The 23,324-nt window shown below is 41.5% G+C and overlaps 1 protein-coding gene across 1 annotated transcript in view; it reads left to right on the top strand.

Annotated features, from left to right (window-relative positions):
• LOC308092157 (transcription factor SOX-6-like) overlaps nt 1-23,324 on the top strand; it is a 152,377-nt gene that overhangs the window by 43,343 nt on the left and 85,710 nt on the right. Inside the window, exon 3 of the mRNA XM_080438010.1 lies at nt 18,104-18,338. Within this exon, the coding sequence (XP_080294136.1) occupies nt 18,105-18,338 (234 nt within the window). The 5' untranslated portion in view covers nt 18,104. The remainder of the gene's footprint in view (nt 1-18,103; nt 18,339-23,324) is intronic.

Here is a 23,324-nt window from a genome sequence, read left to right on the forward strand (position 1 = left end):
ACGCTTTGAGATGATCTCAGTCTCTCTGAAGCTTTATGGGCGGCTCTTCCACAGCCCAGGGGCAATGATATCAAAGGCACGATCACCTTTTTGTTTAACCACATTTACAGATCTGCAAGCTCACAACACGTCGCGATCACTAAGTATACATGGTTTAAGTGGTTAACCCTAGTGTCCCTGTTCTGGGCATGTCATAATAGGATAACATTCTGCGAAAATAGTCAAACATTCCGGGAAAATAGCAGATCTACAAGCTGTGAGCTTGATATCAGAGATTTTGTGTGTTGGGGGCAGGGGACACACACCCGGGGATCAAATACACACCTCTGGGACCCCCGGTCAACAACTTACTGTATATAGGGTTTAAGTGGTTAAGCCTTGACCGTAGATCAGTATATAACTGTACACAAAGGTGCTTGCATGCCTTGTAAGTGAAAATAATTTCTGAAAGGTTCAAAGGGGTCATGGGACACATGCAGCACATAGATGTCTTTGTAACCTTTCAGTTCAAGTCACAAAGAAGTCCAGAATAGTTCCAGTTCCAGCTATGCGTTTCTCCTGTGACAGCGATGCTCATAACGTGAGGATGCTTGACGGCATATTATGCCGTCAAGGTAGAAGAAGCAAGTCAAACGTTTCTCTTCATGTATTCGAGTCGCTAAACCCATCTGTACCCATAACACATTCATTCGCACAGGTAAATAATTCAGCTCAAAACATGTTGTTCATCAACCGTTAGAAGAGAGATGCATTGCATTTGAATAATGCAGCCGTGCTCTGCTGACAGACCTTTAGGAAAGTCCTCTGATTGTGTTTCTTTGACAGTAGGAACAAAGCTTATTGTCAGAGGAACAGAAAGGCAGCCGGGATTACAACGCGGATGTCCAGTGCAACCGACCTGTCAGTCCTAATCTGGGATTAGCCAGCTTTAGCGACTCCCGAGTGTACTCTAAAAGCCACCTGTTTGGACCCTCCGGCAGTTGATCTTATAGCCTGGGGCTAGTAGTTTGATTCAGAATCTTTTTTTCTTTGTTGTTCTGTATAAAACATTTATCTGTGTGTTCCGTCATGGGGATCCTGTCCTATGTACACTGTAAATGCATTTGCAATTAATGCAGTTTGGCTTTCTGTGAAGTGATCTTTATGAAACTTTTAGAAGTTTTGAGTGGAAATAACAATGCGTCTGTTAATTAATTCAGTATCACAGCTTTCCTTTTGACTGTATTTGCGTTTTGTAACCCTTTGTGTTAACATACTGTACAGTATGTGTAGTGAAAGAGGTGTCCAACGCGGATGGGCATACCTTTATTGGACTTGGAGATGTGTAAGTGATTCTAATTTTAACTAGGGAGCATGGAGTATGGCCTATATCCATTAGATTATTACAGTGGCACTATTTTAGACTGATACATTGTGTGTATAATTCACTTTCAGCACATGTAGGGTCTAAAACTTTTTTGTCCATCATAAAAGGGATGGGGCATGCATGTCTTTGAATAGACCTTCTATATATAAAGCTCATGCACAGGCTATAGCCGTGGCACAGAGGCCTATATACGTAGCCACCGATGAATTCACGCACTGCGCGAACATCTTCATCTATGTGATTGAGAGTGATGCATGGCATGCCCCACTGTGGCCTTCAAGTCACTTTAACTCAGCATTGGTTGAATGATAAATGCAAAGGGGTGTGTGTGTGTGTGTGTGTGTGTGTGTGTGTGTGTGTGTGTGTGTGTGTGTGTGTGTGTGTGTGTGTGTGTGTGTGTGTGTGTGTGCGCGTGTGCGTGTGTCTGCGTGTGTGAGATGGGTGTGGGGGTATTCGACAAACGCGGTATAGTTAATGCTAATTCAAGTGACTTTGAAGGAACAGTCAATATAGACAGTCTGCGATTGTCCTGGATTGCGGGTGCTACTCGTGAGGCCCGTAATGACTTATGGGAGCTCACTTTGTCTGGCGCTAGCCTCAGGGCTAATGCAATCACTCTGAAATATGTGTGAACGCAGCTGCTGTTGTGTCACCATGAGCTCCCTTGTTTTCCCTGAGACTTGGATGCTTTTGTTCTCTTATTCACTCAAGCCCCTGAAATAGACTCGGTCAATGATACATCTGTGCATTTTTTGCTCCCGCCGCTTGATGCGTTTTGTCATTAAGTACAGTAGGCTCTGATCCTTGGAAAAATGTAGTTGTGTGTTCGTCGGGGCCAAGTGAAATGTGGGATGTTCCTTTATTTGCATGGGACTCTATTTATGTCACTCTGAAAAAACATTATGCACTGTACATCTGTGTATTTGGTTGAGATTGAACCACATCATTACTTTAAGGGTTTGTTGATTATGTAGAATCATTTTCAGTTTTTTTTTCCTGCTCTCAGAATAGAAATAATGAGTTGCTTCTTTAGACATCGAGTGAAATCTTGACACATCTTATAAAGCAGATTCAGAGCATATCTGATGCCCAACTAAGTATATGCACTGTTCTTACATCCAAACACCAAGTTAAGTTTGCACGCAAATGTACAGTATGTATGAACTTGATTCTGATTTTGATATTTAAAAAAAGACAGGCCTCCTGACACCAGCCAGCAAAACCTACTGACTGTTATACCTACTTCACTACATCTCAGAGGCAAATATAGTACTTTTACTCCACTACAATTATTTGAAAACTTTAGTTACTAATTACTTTGCAGATATAAAGTATTACATTATAAAACCTACATTAACCACTTTAGCCCTATTTTATACCGAGGCTATTTGAAAATAGCCGATCTACAAGCTTGTAGATCTGCTATTTTCAAACATTTTTGCACAGTTAGATACTAATACTTTTGTACTTTTACTCAAGTACATTTTGAATGTGTGACTTTTACTTGTAACAGAGTACTTCTACATTGCAGTATTGATACTCTTAAGTAAAACCTTTGAGTACTTTTTCTTATACAACGTCAGTGAATAAATGGCAGCAATAGCTTGGCATCCTTGGTATAATAGGATTTCCTCCTGTTTACAGCGAACTGTTGAATACCAGGTATCGTCACCGTGCTATGTGGGCTTAAAGCTTATTACAAGCTTATTTACACATCCCAGTGGCATTGTGTTGACCCCAGAAAGGTCAGAGGTGACAGGTGTGGTGATAAGGGACAGGACAGGTGGCGGTTCTGTGTCCAGAGAGCCCCAACAGATAAACAGCATTAGCTCTCTCTCACAAGGGTATAGTGGCCTAATGGCTACAGTATGTGTGTTAAGCTGATGCATGGGGAGGGGTCAGAGGAGGTGAGGAGAAAGACAGGTGAGATTATGGGGAAAGAAGAATATACCTTTGTTTATTATTGAACGTATTGCGTGTGAAACATTGCCTTGTTGCTGGCAGAATTTGTCACTGACAAAGATGACATTTTGTGTGACTGTCTATCGGTCTCACATTTTTTCAAATGCTTTCATTTTGGAAAAGAACACTCCAAGTTGTGAGACGCGGTTTGTTCCACCTTCGTACATTTCTAGTACAATATCATATATTTTATACTCAATAACCTGGCCTTGATTGGTGAATATATTTGCTTTGAGATTAACGATATGGAAGGTCAGAAGAGACGAAGAGAGGGAGAAAAAAGATACTTGGAAAAGAGAGTTTGGTGGAGATACTGTATATAACCCATCTGATTCTGAATAAATTGAAACCTATTGAAAGAAGGTATTAATTCCAATTCCACCAAGTAAGATATGGACGCTTTTCAGATAATACTAGAATTTCTTTGTTTGACAGAATGACATTTTAGACACACGACACGCCCATTGATTAATTTAATCTATCAATCTGTTTACAGTATATAGCATTTAGGGATTGAACTCCTTAAACATATGAACCCCTGCATCCCTATCTTGGGCATATTATTATTTTGAAACATTAAAGAAATGTTAATAAATAAAAAACATTTCAAACTTTTAAAAAATAGTAAAAATAGCTTTTAGAACCTGTGAGCTTATAGAGCTATTTTCGCTGGTTGTTAAATAGACTGTGATTATGAGCATGTTTACATTGCAATGCTTTAATCATGCATGCTCACTTTTAATCAGCAGAATTTGGCAAAGCAGTTGACTGCTGGTCATTGTGACACTGCAATTCTTGAGATTTGGACACAAAAAGCATCCGTTATTTTAATATTTTACTTCATCAACCAAAGCACACAACACCCACCTCCTCAAGTCATGAAGAGGTCAGAGAATACTTTCTGAACGTATGAGATAAGATTATCAGCCATATGTCTTCTAAAATATCAATGAAATGTAACACAAGACACTGGAAGATAAGATGAGATAATCTAGGATGAGGTAATATTAAATGTTATTGACCTGTAGGGGAAATTATGGTATTAGTGCAAAATACCACGGAAACTGGAATACCACACCCACACACACACAGCACGTACTTACATATATAGAAGCCTGCTCATACATCAAATGGACATACAGTAGTGTAGGAAAGGCCTCCACCCCAAAGAGAAAATATTATGTTTTGCCCGGCACAATTTGTCTGGTGCTTAATTAATAGTCAAACTACTGTTCCTGCTACAATGCAAACTGCTCTTTCTGACTATTTGTATTTTCATATTTTCTCACGTTTTATGTATATATATATATATATATATATATATATATATATATATATATATATATATATACACACACACACACACACACACACACACACACACACACACACACACACACACACACACACACACACACACACACACACACAGTATATTAGTGTATTTCATAAATAAAAACAATATTGTTTTGAGCAATTTGGACATTTTTTGACAATGTTAACTTTTGCCCGATGGTTAATTGATATTCAAGCGACCCAGTGTCGGGGACAATGACGACCTCTCTTAGGCATGGGAAGACAAAATGCTCACACTGACCAAGTCCTGCTGCCCGCTACCGCGGGTGGGTGTTGGCGGACAAACAGCCCTTTTGAGCGAGCCGAATGTTGACTTTGGTCTTCAATGGTTTCTTCAGTGGTTTGCTCTGTAGCCGGGCAGTGAAGTAGATAGATGGTATATGTGTGTGCTGTATTTGTGCTCGCAAGGGGTGTGTTCCCGCGCCAGGAAAAATAACAAGCACAAGGGGCGGGTGTTGGTCAACAACAAGGCCAGCTCCTGAACCTTTTTTTTTCTGGGGGTCTGTGGTTTTTGCCCTGAGCCTCACCTGAGGTAGAGAGAGAGAGAGAGCGCCAACACAGAGAGACCACTGCATAGTGGTGTATGTTTACACCCACCGTACAAACGAGACATTCATCAGTGGGGTTTGAGTGTTCCCTCATTGGCCTTGATTGAGAATTTCCATCTTTTTTCTTTTTCTTTTTTCTTTTTTCTTTTTTTAACGAGAGTATGTAACCTTCCGTTAGCTCCTGCTATCCAACCAATGAGATGGTGCACAGGCTAGCCGTGGCACAGAGGCCTATATATATATATATATATATATATATATATATATATATATATATATATATATATATATATATATATATATATATAATGTATGTATATATATATATATATAATGTATGTATATATATATATAATGAAAGTTTAACCGAAATCGAAACTTGAAATGAGCTTCATTATAGGATAGTTTTTAGTTTTTTGTCATACGATCAAACATTTTAAGCAACAAAATCACACTGCGAAGACATTGTTAAATCTTCCTTTTTTCCCCAATAACAAGAGCTCCATATTTGATTCTCACTTCTATAGTTGGAGTTTTCGTGTATTACCAATATTGATTAAACAGTAATATCCTAAACCATAGAGGAATAAATAAAGTCACTGGCTGATAATTCTTCAGAGCACTTATCACATACATTAACACTATACAATAAAAAACATTAAGTATGAGAATTAAAATTCTTTTTTTAAATATTGTACAATGACATTGAGGAAAGCTTGTGAGGTTTCCTAGTGATCTAGCCTGAAAGCCACTACTTCAACCAGATTCAGCTGTTCCCTGCCCCAGAACTGTGACACATCTCCCACTCTCCTTACCAAAGGCGTATATACTTGCCATTACAGTGCGAATCCTCTCCAAGGTGTTAAATACATACTGTGTAAAGCATTGTGTCATACTGAAAGGCCGAGCGTTGGTTCTCTGTTTATCTGGGAATCATGAAAGGGTTTGGCTGAGGTGTTTGATTGATGCATACGGTATTTGTTTTGCCGACGCACTGGCACACAAAATCCGCCTTCTTCTTAAGCGCTTTCATTGTTTCCTTGGAGTCACAAAAAGGTCAGAGAATACATGTTTGCAGTTAGTCAAAGGTTGTGCATGTGGCTTTGAAGCAGGGCAGCTACTCGTGGCAGCTGTACGTGATGGAGATGCACGATAATCAGGGTTCGATTTGTAATAAACAGAGCAGGGCGGGGGGAGACGTTTTCTTAACCACTTCCGCCCTATATATACTGAGCTACTTCGTCCGACAAATACAGAAAATAGCCGATCGACGAGCTCACAACGTCTTGAGCTTGTGGTCCCAAAGCTTGCAGTACCAGAGTTGGCCACTTATAAACTTTTGCTTTAACCAGCCTTCCGGGTCCTGGTGGGACTTGTTTGACACACTGTAAGCCCAGTGCCCTTAGCCCATTAAGACCGGGAACGCATCTGTGTGTCATTTTTAGATTTCTTTGGCTATTCAAAAATAGCAGATCTACAAGCTCATAGCGCGGCACCGAGTGCCGCGCTATGAGCTTGTAGATCTGCTATTTCTTTTAAATCGTGAAAATGTGTGCAAATCTTTGAATATATATATTTTAAAGCTAACATTTTAACTCAATCAGTTACAATTTCTGGGGGTCCCAGAGATTTGTGCCATTTTTTCCCGTTTTGTCTATTCAGACAGGATAGACAAGTGCAGGGCGTCTGGAACACGAGGGCCTGAATACATGCAATGACATGCTATACAGCTGGAGTCGGGCTGACATTTTAAATTAGATTATATCAGAATGCACTTTATTGATCCCGCAGGGGCAAATCTAGTCGCTACAGCAGCCAAGATACATAAAGGTGCATGAAAAGAACATAAAAAGACCCGATTATCAAGCCCAATCAGTATACAGTCAATACATCTAATCAGTGCTTATTTACATAGTCATGTCTTGTGCAAAATTCCCGTAACCACAGGACCACAAGTACATACTATGTTAAGTGTGAGGCAGTGCTTGTGAGATTAGGGTTCTATTGCATCTATTATTGTGGATATGCGGTCAACGCACTGACCAGTTAACTGTTGTTGAAAGCTCTGCATCTTTCACGTTTCATCCTCAAAATGTCACAGATTCTGACAATTGGTCAAAGGTGAAGAAGTTTCTATTTTGGGGTGAAAAGATGGTGGTTTAGTGTGTGTGTGTGTGTGTGTGTGTGTGTGTGTGTTGGGGAGGGATGGTTGGGATAGAGAATCTGTGAGAGAAAACAGGGCCGTGTGTGTTCGCATTCCTCATGTCTGACCACTGACAGTACCCTCTGTTCACAGTGTTTCAGCGATGATCTAATGAGCCTCCAGACAGACAGGACCCAAGATTTAGGAGAGAGAGAGAGAGAGAGAGAGAGAGAGAGAGAGAGAGAGAGAGAGAGAGAGAGAGAGAGAGAGAGAGAGAGAGAAGAGAGAGAGAGAGAGAGAGAGAGAGAGAGAGAGAGAGAGAGAGAGAGAGATGGTTGTTCTCACTGACGGTCCATTCTCTGCCGGTCTATTGTTGCAGGGGGAAACTCCGATCCGGATCCAGCTTTCTAAAAAGCTCAACTCACTTTCATTGTTTTCCCTCTATATCCCCCCGGTTTTCCCTCACTGATATGGAACACAGAATTGAGAGACTTGTTCTCGTACGTGATCGATTTCCTTGGGGTATTCTCTGTTATTGTGGGGTCAATTCCAACAACCCGCCTGTGCCTGATTTATACTCGCTTGCGCGGCGTGTCGTGTCCCCGAGTAATAGCCGATCTACAAGCTCACAAACGCGTCGGTCGCAGCGTGACTTGTTGAGTAGTTTAACTTGTGTTGCACAGTTGTGTGACTCGCGAGGATATCCACTTTCCCTCCTTCGTCGTCCAGCTGATTTACTTGTCGTGGCTGTGCAGCAGGCCAACAATTCCAAGAAAAACGCTCTTACTTCTCTGTCTTCTCCTGCTTATCCCCCCCCCTTCTCTCTCTCTCTCTCTCTCTCTCTCTCTCTCTCTCTCTCTCTCTCTCCATCACTCTCTCCCTCTCTCTGGTATTTCCCACTTCCTCCGTTTTCCCTCCAGCTGGGACGGCTGGAGATTTTACACCCAATTGGTGGAGTCGGGGGGCCCTTTGTGTCGGAGGAGCCCTCCTCTCGGTCCACACAAGTGGCAGAAGGGACCTGGAGGTTGTGAATGGTGCTTTGTGTACTGTTTTTCTAAGAGGGAGGCCCTCGCTCTCCCGCTCTCATCTGTCACAGGTCCCTTCTCCTTCCCTCAGCCCACAATGCCTGATTGTTTCTGCCCAGTATAGCCAGGTTCCAGGCCCCCCCCGATCCCCAACAACGTTTCCCTGCCAAATTCCGACCCCCGGTTTTTTTCTTCCGTTTTTTCGTCCACTTCAACAAAGGGATCCCGAGTTTTAGTGTTCATGTTTTGGAGAGAGACAGGACTTTAGCTTTAGCCAACAGTCTCAGTGGTTTGTGTGGGTCTTTGAGCTTTCAATGCCCCAAAATGCAGTAAAAGGCTGCGAAGAAAAGGGAACATTGAACCACAATGCTCACAGAAGTCATCAAGTAAAATGTATGAGTAACATAAATGAATGTAAGATACCCATCAATGTCATTCTTTGCTTTAGGATAGGAATTTTAAAGGGACATGCATGTGCCATGCATAGTTCACCGCTAAGCGAGTCTGATGTGACCTTAGCGGGGCATTGTCTCGCTCCGTTAAACCTCCGTCTTCACACCCTAAACAACTTTGAGACCCATGAGGACTAAAGCAAAACACTCTCATTAAGTCAAACAGTGTATGCACTGTTCAGCTATCAGGCATGCAATCTCGCCAATATTGCTTATCAAATGTCCTAGACATGAGATCCTCTCTGGGGGAAACGAGTTCATATTTTTCTAGCTGTCTGAGGCCTGTGGAGGTCCTGCTGCTTAACCCAGTCAATCTGGGAACGCATCTGTGTCATTTTAGATTTCTTTGGGCTATTCAAAAATAGCAGATATACAAGCTCATTGGTGCCGCACTATGAGCTTGTAGATCTGCTATTTTTTTTAAATTGTGAAAATGTGTGCAAATCTTTGAATATGTATTTTTTAAAGAGAACATTTGTAACTCAAATCTTTGCTTCTGGCAGTTCCTGGTACAAAATATTTTGAGATGAGGGTCCGCGGCCAAATACATATCATTTTGGGGATTCTACAAATATCTTCTAAATCCTAACAGTTAAAACGTATGTTTTCCAGTGGTTCTCAAACCTTTTCATGTCAAGGACCTGAGTTACAAATGTCGGCTTTAAAAAAATATATGTATATTCAAAGATTTGCACACATTTTCACGATAAAAAAAAAATAGCAGATCTGCAAGCTCATAGCGCGGCACTCTGTGCCGTGCTATGAGCTTGTATATCTGCTATTTTTGAAAAGCCAAAGAAATCTAAAAATGACACACAGATGCGTTCCCGGTCTTAACTCTCTCAGTGCCACGCCCGAGATATCCCGAGTTTTTCCCGAGTACCCTCCCTGCCAGCACGAGAAATCCCGAGTTTTTACTTTTGACTGTGGTCGCGCTATTCTGTTTATTTTTCATGATCACTTTCGCTTCCTGACTCCTTCAGACTCATTGGGTTCCGGTTTCATGACGCAGATTCCGTTTCCGGTTCTCATTTTTTTCCCGCGGTCATTTTCGGCCAGAATAGGGAAAGTCACGGTTTTTCACACGGTATAAAAAGCGAACGGAGAGGTCCACGTCTACTCTCTTTGGTCTGGGTGACGATCAGTCATCGTAGTCGTGTATCGCATCGTAATTTAGCCCGATCAACGATTGTCGAAAATGTCAACATCCGGTTATGACCGGATGTGACGTGAGCCTGTTTGGGAGGGGGCGAGTGAGCCAGCGAGGTCATCAATGTGTCGATTTGTTGCTCTCTACTGGTAGAACTGTATTATGGGTTTAAAAACCCAATCAGATCATTTATTTGAATGAAAAATTAAAAAATTAAAAAATTAAAAAAAACGCAAATTGCTGGCACTGGGGGAGTACTTTATGAAAATACTCTTGGCAGTGAAAGAGTTAATGGGTTAACGGTGACTGTTGAGAAAAGTGGCTGTTTTGCTGCCTGTTAGGTTAAATTAAAAAAAGAACAAAACTCATAACTGCAATTTTTGTTTGCCATTTTCCTTTAACTGAAAGCTGACGCGGTCATTTATGCGTCTGTGTCTCCTGACCCGCAGGCTCTTGAAACCGTGTTCAAAACCTCCCATTGTATCATTTCAAAAAATAGAGGGACGTCACAGAACATTTTTCGGCAGTGCGTTTTTTCACCTGACACCAAAATGCATGTTTTTCAGCCAGTCACAGTAACGTTATTGTCACATTAGCGTTCTCGGAGAGTCTCTCCCTGAAGCCAAACTCTAGTCTATTGTTGGGTCTCAGAGGGAAACGGTTGTTCCTTCAGCGGTAATCACTCAATTTCTCCCTGGCTTCTTGCTAGAAGCCTGCCAAGCATCTGCCGATTTTACACATATTGGCTCTCATGACACAATCATGTATCTTCAGGAAATATTTTTCCTCTGGGTTTAGGGAATGAATGCTTATTTTCTTATTTGAAATGTACTTTAATGGATTTCAAGAACAAGGTTCATATACTGTCTACATAAATGACCATGTAAACTTTCAATAAGTGCAATGAAAAATAATGTGAGTGCTGCCTGTCCAAGGACTGCGTTGGTTGTCCAGTGTTGATTGCTTGATGTTGGGCTATCAAAGCAAATTCAAACATTCTTCTGCAACAGCAGGGGTGTTAAAATTACAGAGAAATAAATGTCTGATATTCCAACAACATACTATTTCGTTCACATAGTGATTCCACAACAGATGTAGGACCAGTAGCATCAGGTGTTTGAGCGGTTCCCTTCCTCATCTGCTTATTAATGAAGCATGCACACATTCCTTTAATACACAAAACATGTGAATGCTATTCATTTGCTGTTGGTGTTTCTCTTTGGGTTTTGTGCTATACATGTCACAGTAAAGAATTATAATGGTTGCTGGGTAATTGTGAGCATGTTTTCACACTAGTGTCAGTGAAATTGTGTTTTTGGGTCAGGTTTCATTGAGACATAACTTGTTATATGTCCATGCATGTTGTTTTTTTTTCACCTCCTTTCTAAAGCATGTTGTCAAAAGCCGGTCTGACTCTAAGCTCCTCCGAAGACCCGAGGCTCCTCTCTAGTTGCTCCCATATCTGTTGAAACACCTTGATACCTTCTTTGCTCTTGACAATCTGCCTACTCCCTCTCATACCCGCATGCTTCCCACTGTGGTGGATACTGATAGTAGGCCTATAGTTAAGTTGTCTTGCTTTTGGAAGAGATAGCTTGTTTGGACACACAAGGCAGTAATACCCCGTGTTTATTGGTAGTGGGGGCTTTAAGCTTTTTGCGTTTGAGGCTCTCAAATAGTTTTTTCCCCCCCAATAGTTTATTGTTTGTTATTCTTTTGTGTTTTCTGAGACTTTATTTGACAGGTACACAGTGGAGACTGGAGAGAGATTGAAAACAAATTGAGTAGATCCTCAATATTAGTAATATTGAGTAAAGAATTTTAAAGTCCAAGGGGCCCCCAGACAGATATACAAGAACTCTGAAAATCGCTTCTCCGCTGTTGATCACTGACTCTGCTAATCAAGCGCCCTATTTTCTGCGACCGGGATTTTTGATATCGCTAACCGATCACACAGGGCTAAAGCCAGGGGACTGTTGCATGATGAACCCATATCAGTGGCAGCAATTTATGAGTCTGGGCATTCCTGGCCATATGAGACATCAATTCCAAGAAGCTAAGTCTTCAGAACCCCCCCCCCCCCTCCCCATAAACACACCACCAGCAATATTGTCAGCTAAATATAGGGTCCCTTCTTTCTTCTCTCCTTTCTCCTCACTCCCCCTCCCCACCTCCTTCTCCTCACATATCTCTCTCTCTGTCCTACTTATAAGGAAAGTAGTGTGGACCGCAACATTATTTATCATTTTCTTTGTAGGCTATTGATTATCACCTTGATTGTCTTTATTTGTTGTTGGTGAGTCCGACTGTGTGGAATTGGAAATAATCTGTTGCATGTGTGGCGTGTATGCTGCATTATTACTGTGCTTGGACGGCTTGAAGGTTCATCGCCTGACTGACTCTGTGGTCTAACTGCCTTTAATGCTATTGTTAAATATCTGGTAGCCTCGCTAGCTAGCTGCTCAAGGTTAACTGCCTTGGGTGGTCTTGTGTTGGCTGAGCCCCCAAGAGACTTTTTGACAGTAAATTACATATAGTTATATTATTATGTATTGTCTTCTGTCCGGTATGCTGTTCCTTTTGCATACCATTTTAAGTTCGGTTGTTTCTGGATCGATGCTTTCCGCACTCGGCAGCACCGATCTCAACAAGGCAGGCAACATCCTCTGCATTTAGGCTTCTTTGTGATTAAAAGCAACATTTTTGCAAATATTTGAATACATATATATTTTTAAAGGAAAACATTTTGACTCAAATCTTTGCTTCTGGGGGGTCCCTAAAATATTTTGAGATGGGGGTCTGCGACCAAATGCATATAATTTTGGGGGTCCTCGACATGAAAACGTTTGAGAACCACTGATATAGAAACATACTGTTTTTCAAAAAACTGTAGGATTTAGAAGACATTTAGAATCCCCCAGAAGCAAAGATTTGAGTCACAAATGTTCGCTTTGCACAAACTTTCACGATTTAAAAAAAATAGCAGATCTACAAGCTCGTAGCGCGGCACTCGGTGCCGCATTACGAGCTTGTAAATCTGTTATTTTTGAATAGCCAAAGAAATCTAAAAATGACACAGATTCTTTCCCGGTCTAAATGGATTGAGACAATGCTTTGGTCACATGATGGTGGATGACTCTTGCGTGCCGTGATGTACTTTGATTGCGGTCAGTTTGTTGTTGTCAGTGTCTCTCTGACATCATCTCCTCTAGGTCAGTGTAGAAATGGCATCAGTTTTTATGGCACGTATAATAAACTCCATATGACGATTATTATCAGTGAGTCCGGAGATAATCCCACAAACCGCCGGACCGATCAGTGCCACATTTCTCTTGCACACTGCCAGTAGGCCACAGAAGCACCTCCACTAATGTTTGTTTATTCACATATGTTTTATACTTTTTGAAATATTAACTTAAATTTTAGGCCAGAAGTCCAAGGGGCTCTGAAACCTTGCCCAAATATGGAGTCACACGCAGTGGTGGGAAGTAACCAAGTACATTTACTCAAGTACTATACTTTTTGATGTTTTTTTATGTTTTTTCTACTTTACTGGATTACTGTATTTCCAATCTTCAATACTTTTACTTCTACTCCACTACATCTGAGAGGCAAATATTGCACTTTTATACTCCACTACAATTATTTGAAAACTTTAGTCACTAGTTACTTTGTAAAACATACATTAACCACTTCAGCCATGGCTACCTTATTTGGAAATGTAATAGCCGATCTACAAGCTCACAAAAGTTGTGCGTTGTGAGCTTGCAGATCGGCTATGGCCGAAATGTATATAGGACTGAAGTGGTTAATGTATGTTTCGACGTGACAGTCAAACCAGAGACAGACATTATGGACAATCCCACGTTGACCCACAGGATTATCTTACAACATGCAACATCCAAATGAAATATATCTCATTCATCACAAGATACAGTTACAACACGCATACTGTGCATTCGTACAGGAAAATGCACACATACAGTAGCATTACTGAGGCGCACCTATTTCTCTCTCTGCATATGTCTGCTATGTACACACACACGCACGCACAAACGCACGCACGAACACGCACACACGCAGTGGTGTAAAGTACTGTAACTAAATACATTTACTCAAGTACTGTACTTAAGTACAATTTTGAGGTACTTTTACTTTACTGAAGTATTTCCAATTGTCTATACTTCTACTCCACTACATCTCAGAGGCAAATGTTGTACTTTTACTCCACTACAATCATTTGACAACTTTAGTTAGTAGTTACTTTTCAGATATCAATTATTACATTATAAAACATACATTAACCACATCAGCCCTATTTTATACATAGGCTATTTGAAAATAGCCGATCTACAAGCTCACAACGCGTCGAATCGCGACGCGTTGTGAGCTTGTAGATAGGCTATTTTCAAATATTTTAGTACTTTTACTTTTGGTATATTTGGATACCAATACTTTTGTACTTTTACTCAAGAACATTTTGAATTCCGGACTTTTACTTGTAACAGAGTACTTCTACATTGCAGTATTGATACTTTTACTTAAGAAAAACATTTGAGTACTTTTTCCACCACTGCACACATGCGTGCGCGCACGCACACACACGCACACGCACACGCACACGCACACGCACACGCACACGCACACACACACGCGCGCGCACACGCACACGCGCGCGCACACGCACACGCACGCACCATTACCAAGTGTCCAGTACCGTCCGAGCACTCTCCATTTCAGCGCCTCTAAAGTGTTCCTCAGCTGACAGACATACAATACTTGTAGAGTACAGAACTCTATCCAACTTTTTCTCTCTGTCTCCTTCTTCTCTCACTTCTCTCCATTGCTGTCCCTTTCTGTTTCATGCAGTGTTCCCGTTGTATTTGGTCTATACCTTTAGAGTTTGTAATGTTCCCACGTTGGTTTGAAATGTACTTATTCCATTTCTATGCATGTAAACTATGTCTGTCTGTCTGTCTGTCTGTCTGTCTGTCTGTCAGACAGACAGACACACGCACACGCACACGCACACGCACACGCACACGCACACGCACACGCACACGCACACACACTCTCTCTCTCTCTCTCCCTCCTTTAAGCCATTTGAGCGAGGGGTGGATTTGCGTTAAAGAGTACCCAGGAGGCAGCATATTTCAGAGACAGACAGCCTGCTGTGATTCATGTGAGAGCTAATACTAAAGTGGCAATCAGTCTCACTTGACACATGTCCAGGGGTCAACACTTTGAGAAACAGTAGAAGAAAACATTAAAGTGATAATCATAAACCATATTTCTATTGTTCTCAAAACTTTATTCATATTTAATTATATTGGAATGCAGCACAAAAGTGCTTTACCATCCTAACAGAGACTCTAAAATCGTTGATCGTTACAAAAGAAAATGAAATATCAGTAAGAGCAGCTGTTACAGTAGCTAACGCGCACACGTGTGTGTGTGTGTGTGTGTGTGTGTGTGTGTGTGTGTGTGTGTGTGTGTGTGTGTGTGTGTGTGTGTGTGTGTGTGTGTGTGTGTGTGTGTGTGTGTGTGTGTGTGTGTGTGCGTGCGTGCGTGCGTGCGTGCGTGCGTGCGTGCGTGCGTGCGTGTGACAAAGCAAGGGAGCTAAGTGTTTTTATGTGTGACAGAGCATGTGTGTATGCTCTCTCTGAGAATATGAGTATTATGTGTGTTTGACTTAGTATGCAAGCACGCCTGTGTGTGTGTGTATGTACGGGTTCATGTGTGTGTCTGAGTGTGTGAAGTGATTACAGTAAATGATATATTAGTGCAGTGCGTCTCTCACCCTGAGGTAGACATTATGAAAACACACATTTTCCACTGGAAGCCAGAAGCACTTTGTGCTCACAGTCAAATGCTAAAGACAGGTCTCAGTACTGCTTAATAGATTATTAGGTTATGCTGTATCCATGTGTGTGTACATGCACGGGCACTTATACTTAACTGAAGCATGCACAGTGCACACACGCACACACACGCACACACACGCGCACACACACACACACACACACACACACACACACACACACACACACACACACACACACACACACACACACACACACACACACACACACACACACACACACACACACACACACACACACACAGCTTCTGGGGAAATAGAAATAGAAAAATTAATAGTAGCTTCAGCTTGATGTGTGTGTTTGTGTGAACGAGTTTGTGCTGTGCATGTGCTCACCTGTGCTGCACATGAGTGTGTGTGTGTGTGTGTGTGTGTGTGTGTGTGTGTGTGTGTGTGTGTGTGTGTGTGTGTGTGTGTGTGTGTGTGTGTGTGTGTGTGTGTGTGTGTGTGTGTGTGTGTGTGTGTGTGTGTGTGTGTGTGTGCGTGTGTTTGTGTGTGTATAATGTCTGTGTACATCTGTACGAATGCACAAACTATAAAACAATGACATTGTAATTCCGGCATATTTCTGATAAGATTTATGCTGTTTATGCTGCAGTCTTATTTTGTAGTTACTTTAATATATGATTCAGGAAGTGTGTTTTTTAAATGTCACATTGCGATTCCATGACTGTGGAATGCAGCTGGTAGGAAGGCTTACTGCTGAATCCCTTGAAAACATTTGAGGCCATACAGTACGTTCCACACAGCAGTTTGGATATGAGTGATGGATTGTGCCTTGATGGCTCTGATAGAAACAGCAAAGAGACAGATGTATAAAAGGTTTGCTTTCAGCCATGCTGTGTTTCAGCAATAAGTCATAGCCTACTGTGTAGCTAAAGAATGAAAGAAGACATTTTTGATATAATCCATCATTGGTGTATTCTTCACAACACTTGCACCCAAGATGTGTCACCAAAACATGCTCATTGACAGTATTACTTTACATTTCAATTGGATGTAAATCAAGGTTGCAATCCACTAGGCTGAAGAACCCAGTTCTGTAATCAGTTCTGAAACATACTCAGCTGTGGGCTATTACAATATATATTTTGGGACAGCAACCGCTGAAACTGAAACAGTTTAAAAAGTTTGCAACCAATATTGAAACATGTTGAACTGTGCATTGTTGTCATCTGTTCCATGTTATTGTTCTGTTTAATGTCACGCAGCGCGACTCGATGCAAAGAAGGTGTCTGTACTCTGGACAGTTACAGCTTTGATTTAAGACATTTGAAGGCATTACATAAAAACACAAACGTCTGTCTGTGATCTTGTGTTGTATGTACACTGAATTGCTCAAACGTTTGTGCTGCCTCTAAAAGGGCCTCCAGGAGGATTTGGTCATGGTGTCATGCTGCTGATAACCATCTCTCTGCCTCTTTATCACTGTGAGACGACCGAGAGAAGTTAGGGCTTTCATTGGTTCAGGGCTCTACTCGGGTTTCTTCACTGAAGGTCTCTGCTGGAGGCCTTGAGTTCTGGAACTTGTTCAGATTAAAGGTGTATATAAATCTAAACAACGTGGCAGCCCGCAAAAGCCTTCAACAAGAGCAATCTTGTCGTCTTCTGATTCATCACTGCCATTACCCATTACCTTTGATGATGATAATGACAAAGGAGATAATACCAGCGCACTTATTTACAACGTCACGACTATGTATCGCCGTTAACATTAATGAACCCTATCGTCTTGGCTCGTTTGAAACACAGCAGCTTATCTTAATTCCCCTTGTTTATCAGAAGGGGCCGTATGTTGCACAATGCAGCTTTAAATCAATTTCTCATGTTTTAACCTCACCAGAATGTGTTAGTTAACCTTCCTCTGCCAACAGTTTTACTCCACCATACAAAACTTGCTTTCACAGTATAGACACAGTACAATCCTCAGTGTTATTTTCTTCCATTTGTACCTCTGAGACTGTACAAATGTAACCAAATGGACCCTTGGGGATACATTTATTAACCACATGAACTTTCAAGTTCTCAACACAATGCGTTTTGAGATTGCACACATTTAGTGTAGGGGTAAAAAAGATGTGGTCCTCCTGTTATGGATCCCTGGGGGACTAAGTATAGGGTTTAAGTGGTTAACATTGAATTAACAATCAATAAAAAGTGGCTATGCGGAAACCCCCCCGTCTCATCAGACCCCTTCCCTCTCATCCTCCCCCTACACAGAATGATGTCATCCATGCGCGCCACGCCTCCCTTCCCCCAGGGGGCGACGGAGGAGGAAGAGGACGCCATAGGCCAGCAAGGCGTGTCCCCCTGGGCCAGTGAGGACCGAGACGGCCCGAAAGAGTCGAGGATGTCGCCCGTTTCGAATAATCAACCCCGCCCAGACGAGCTGCAGCCAATCAGAGAGAGGCCAGGCGGCGAGGCTGAGTGGGAGAGTGTAGCTCCCACAGCTATGGTGAGAAGTGAATTATTATGCAGGCGTAAATTACTTCCATATCTTATCTTGAGATATGACGCTATAAGTCTGTGGGACAGACATGGCAAGCGTGCATGGCAGTCATAAAACACTGATGAAATTTATGTGCCGGACTAGCGTGCGTGCATGGAGGAGGTAATGTGACCACGCGTGTATGCATGTACTGTATACAGTGATTGCACACATGCATGGCAAGACAGACGCACGCACACGCACACACACACACACGCGCGCGCGCATGTACGTCCTCCTAGCGCAAGCAGTGGCGTAACGGAGGGGTAGCAAGTGATGCGGTGCGGGGGGGCCACCAGCAGGGGGGGCCCCGCCTGCGCTGATACAAATATTTTTACAGCTAAAAAAAGAAAAAAGTTGATTTATATTGGTCAAATGGAACCGAATTAGACCCGAATTTGACCGAATTAGACCCGAAATTTAGCGCACGCACGCAGGTTGTGCACGCAGCGCGTGCATGTACGTGAAACTCCCGCGGGGAGGCCCCGCGATTCTGCGTTACACCACTGAGCGCAAGCACACATACAGTATGCCCTCACAACACTCACAAAAACCCACTAGTGTGTGTGTGTGTGCGTGCGTGCGTGTGTGTGTGTGTGTGTGTGTGTGTGTGTGTGTGTGTGTGTGTGTGTGTGTGTGTGTGTGTGTGTGTGTGTGTGTGTGTGTGTGTGTGTGTGTGTGTGTGTGTGTGTGTGTGTGTGTGTGTGTGTGTGTTTGCGCTGCAGGCAGTGCTGTAGGCACTGAGGATCTCTGGTTTTCCTCCAGAGAGCAAAGAACCCCACGGTTGTTCTCATCTCCTACTGTACATGTATGCGTGTGCATGAGATTGTCTGAGTTGCACTTGTACTGTGTGTGTGTGTGTGTGTGTGTGTGTGTGTGTGTGTGTGTGTGTGTGTGTGTGTGTGTGTGTGTGTGTGTGTGTGTGTGTGTGTGTGTGTGTGTGTGTGTGTGTGTGTGTACTGTATGTGGAAGTGTATTATTTGGCTTCGGGTTGTGTTAGGTCCCTAATGGAACAACCATATTTGAGTTTCTTCAGCCTTACATCGAGAAGGAAATGTTTGGAGAGCAGAATGCAGTAGTGGAAAAGTTTTCCTAATTATCATTCTCCACCCCGCAACCACTTCACATTTAAATGGAAATGATTTTCTCACCTGTTGCACTGTATTCTTTTTGGTTCTGACAGGCAGTGTTTCACTTTGATTAGTAGTATTTCAGACCTCTTATGCTGTTATTAAACGTATTTAGTACAGATCACACAAATGCAATGACAATTCAAATACAGACTTTGGCAACAGCATCATGTCCAGGCTAGTCAGACCTACTACGTGTGTGCGTGTGTGACGAGCGTGCATGCCTGTGTTTATCTCGAGAACCCTCCGAAAGGTCGACTTGTTAATATGGAGATCCCTGATATCATGTCACCGGGTGGGGCATGCCAACTTGCATGTTTCCCCAGTAGGCCCGGTGGCCTAGTTTGATTTGCACTTGACATGACAGAAGAAGTGAGGGGTTGACCTTATAACGACACTGCATGGTCGTACGAAAGACGGACTTTACACGTTCTGTGATCAGCAGATTCGATCAACCCATTAAGACCGGGAACGCATCTGTGTAACCACTTTAACCCTTATTTTATACTTTGGCTATTCAAAAATAGCAGATCTACAAGCTCATAGCGCGTTACCAAGTGCCGCGCTATGAGCTTGTATATCTGCTATTTATTTTCTTATCATAAAATGTTTTGCAAATCTTTGAATATGTATGTTTAAAGTTGAAAACATTTTTAACTAAAATCTTTGCTTCTGGGGGATCCCTGGGACAACATTTTCGGTGGTCCGTGATATGAAATAAGTTTGAGAACCACTGATATTAACATAATAAAAAAAACTGTTAGGATTTAGAATTGAGATTGTAGAATCCCCCAGAAGCAAAGATTTGAGTTAAAAATGTTTACTTTAAAAAACATTTGCACACATTTTCACGATTTTTAAATTAATAGCAGATCTACAAGCTCATAGCGCGGCACTCGGTGCCGCGCTATGAGCTTGTAGATCGGTGCCGCGCTATGAGCTTGTAGATCTGCTATTTTTGACTCGCCAAAGAAATCTAAAAATGACACCAGATGCGTTCCCGGTCTTAATGGGTTAAACAACAAAGTGGTGAGGTTGACCAATGTCATTTTCTCCCCTGTGGAATCTCGGAGGACTATTACTGTACCTAAAAATCACAGATAACCACACAATCTGCATTTAACTCATTATTATTATGATTTATAGACAGTTTTTGGCCCCTCGTCTAAAGCGCATAGCCCCACAATGGGTCACACATTCATATCATTCAACCACTTTCACCCGGGTGTCACGCGTGGCATCGCAATATACGTTATATGAGCTTGTAGACCGGCTATTGTTTTTGGACCGTGTTTTGTTGCCGAGTATAGAGAAACAAACACAGCACACCCAGCGTCGTGAGTGTCACTGCACTGTATCTCCTATAATCTTCATGACCCATCCATCTTCTGTTTAAACGCCGAGCGCAGTGTGTGTGGGGGGGCCTCCCTGTCGTCAGAGCCCGCTGGAGCCGCTTCAAGGGCGTCTTAAGATCTCCCTGTTAGCCAAAGCCCCTTGTCTTTGAAACCTAAGCCTTTTAAAGTTCTCCCGAGATTCTCCCCCGCACTCAGTAAAAGGGGAGGAGAAAGCCTCCAGAAATAGCTTTGCTCCACCACCACAGCACATCGGAACACCTGTGCCCGAGTGTCTGTTGTGTTGGACAATGTGTTCGACTGTGAGGGCTTATCTCTCCTTGGTAAATATAGGGCTCCTTGTGTCTCCTAACCCCCCCCCCCCCCCACCCCTTAAGACCGACGAGGGGGGACGTGGCAGCCGAGTAAACAGGGATCGGGACAAAAATAGGTTTCAGAAGGTACAACGTGATAATGGAAAATTCCTGGAGATGAACATTTTTAAATGTTTTCATCCAGGCAGTAAAGCTGCAATGTAAGTGACGTCTCAAAGTGTTTCATACGTACTGTAGGCAGGTTATTACAAAAGATTTATTTCTGTTTTGTATGGGATAATGTGCGTTTTCACGGTCATACACCTTATAGAGCAACAGTAGTAGTACAGTAATAGGACACAATAAACTGACTTAGTCATCATTTTGAGATACCTGCCAAAGCCAAGCAAACACTTGAGTAAAGGATTGGTAGGGAGTAGCCTACTTGAAAGCCTTCCCGTAGGTGTGGCCCGTTAAAATAATTAAGCACTTAACATCCCATCATGCTCAGTTTGCTTCTGAACCAATCAAAGTCGTTCTGTGTTTTTGTTGGCTCGACTGTGACCTCTTGGCCCTTTAACCACTTTCAACTTGCCATCCATATTTTGGGCACGTCATTATAGGCTAAAGATTTCCAAAAGATTAAAACCATTTATATATATAGCCTATACTGTATATAATTAGAAGATCATCTATTTTCACTGTGCAACACTGTCTTCTGACTATAAGTATAAATCAGGCTTAAGTGGTTAACAGCTCAGAAACAGAATAAACACTTGTTCTTCTACTGATGGCCACTGGGAGCTGCCCATTGCAACCAGTCTTCTACTGTTGAGCACTGAGCGGCTCCACTCAAGCAACTGAAGATGAAGTTCTTTCACTCAAGGGCATACAGTTAGAAATTGCTCGGAGGCAGTGGTGGAAAAAGTATTCTTTTTACTTAAGTAAAAGTATCAATACTGCAGTGTTGAAATACTGGTAGCACTTGCTATGCATCCTATGTGTATAACGCATCATGAACATACTTATAATGCATTATAATCTGCTCATAACCCTGTATAATCAGATTTATAAGAGCTCATAAATACTCATAATGCTTTATAACCATAACCCTATCACATTATAAAGCTTGTTATAATGACTTATAAGTTCAAGTATAAATACATTGTATTATGCTTATAACACTTGATGATTACAGTTATAAATATTCATAACATCGTATAATGCAATCATAACACATTATACAGCATGTTATAATGACTTATAATGTCAAGTATTATAATACTTCATAATTGCTACCCACTTAGTAACACTTGCTATGCAACCCAAAATGTATTCTCATTGTTATAATCCATTATAATTAATCCTTTATTATCACTGTTATAATGCATTATAATCACAGTTATAATGCATTATAATCACAGTTATAATGCATTATAAGTGACAATAAGGCATTATAACAGTGATTAAAATGCGTTATGACAGTGAGCATAATGCATTTTAGACGTTATAATACAGCATTATTAAATGATCATAAAGTAACAAATGGCCACTTATGATAACTTATGATCATAGTGTAATGCATTATAACAGTAATTATAATGCATTATAACAGTGATTTAAAGGCAATAAAAATTTAATAATACCACCTTATAAAATGATCATAATGTCACAAATGTTCACTTTATAATAACTTGTAATCACAGTATAACGCCTTATAAGTGATAATAAGGCATTATAAACGTGATAATAAAGCCTTATAAAATGATCATAAAGTAACACATGACCATAATAACTTATAATCGTAGTATAATGCATTATAATAATGCATTATAATGGTTATGACACATTATAACAGTGATAATAAAGCATTATCAACTGATTGTAATGGATTATAACTATGAGAATTAATTTGGGATGCATAGCAACTGTTACCAATTTGGCAGCAATTATGAAGTATTATAACACTTGATACTTATAAGTCATTATGAAAGGCCTTATAATGTGTTATGGTTATGGTTATAAAGCATTATGAGTATTTATGAGCTCTTATAAATCTGATTATACAGGGTTATGAGCAGATTATAATGCCTTATAAGTATGTTCATGATGTGTTATACACATAGGATGCATAGCAAGTGCTACCGAAATACTCTGTTACAAGTAAAAGTCCGGAAA

The sequence above is a fragment of the Gymnoscopelus braueri genome, assembly GCF_963280865.1.
Source record: "Gymnoscopelus braueri genome assembly, chromosome: 9".
Taxonomy (NCBI): domain Eukaryota; kingdom Metazoa; phylum Chordata; class Actinopteri; order Myctophiformes; family Myctophidae; genus Gymnoscopelus; species Gymnoscopelus braueri.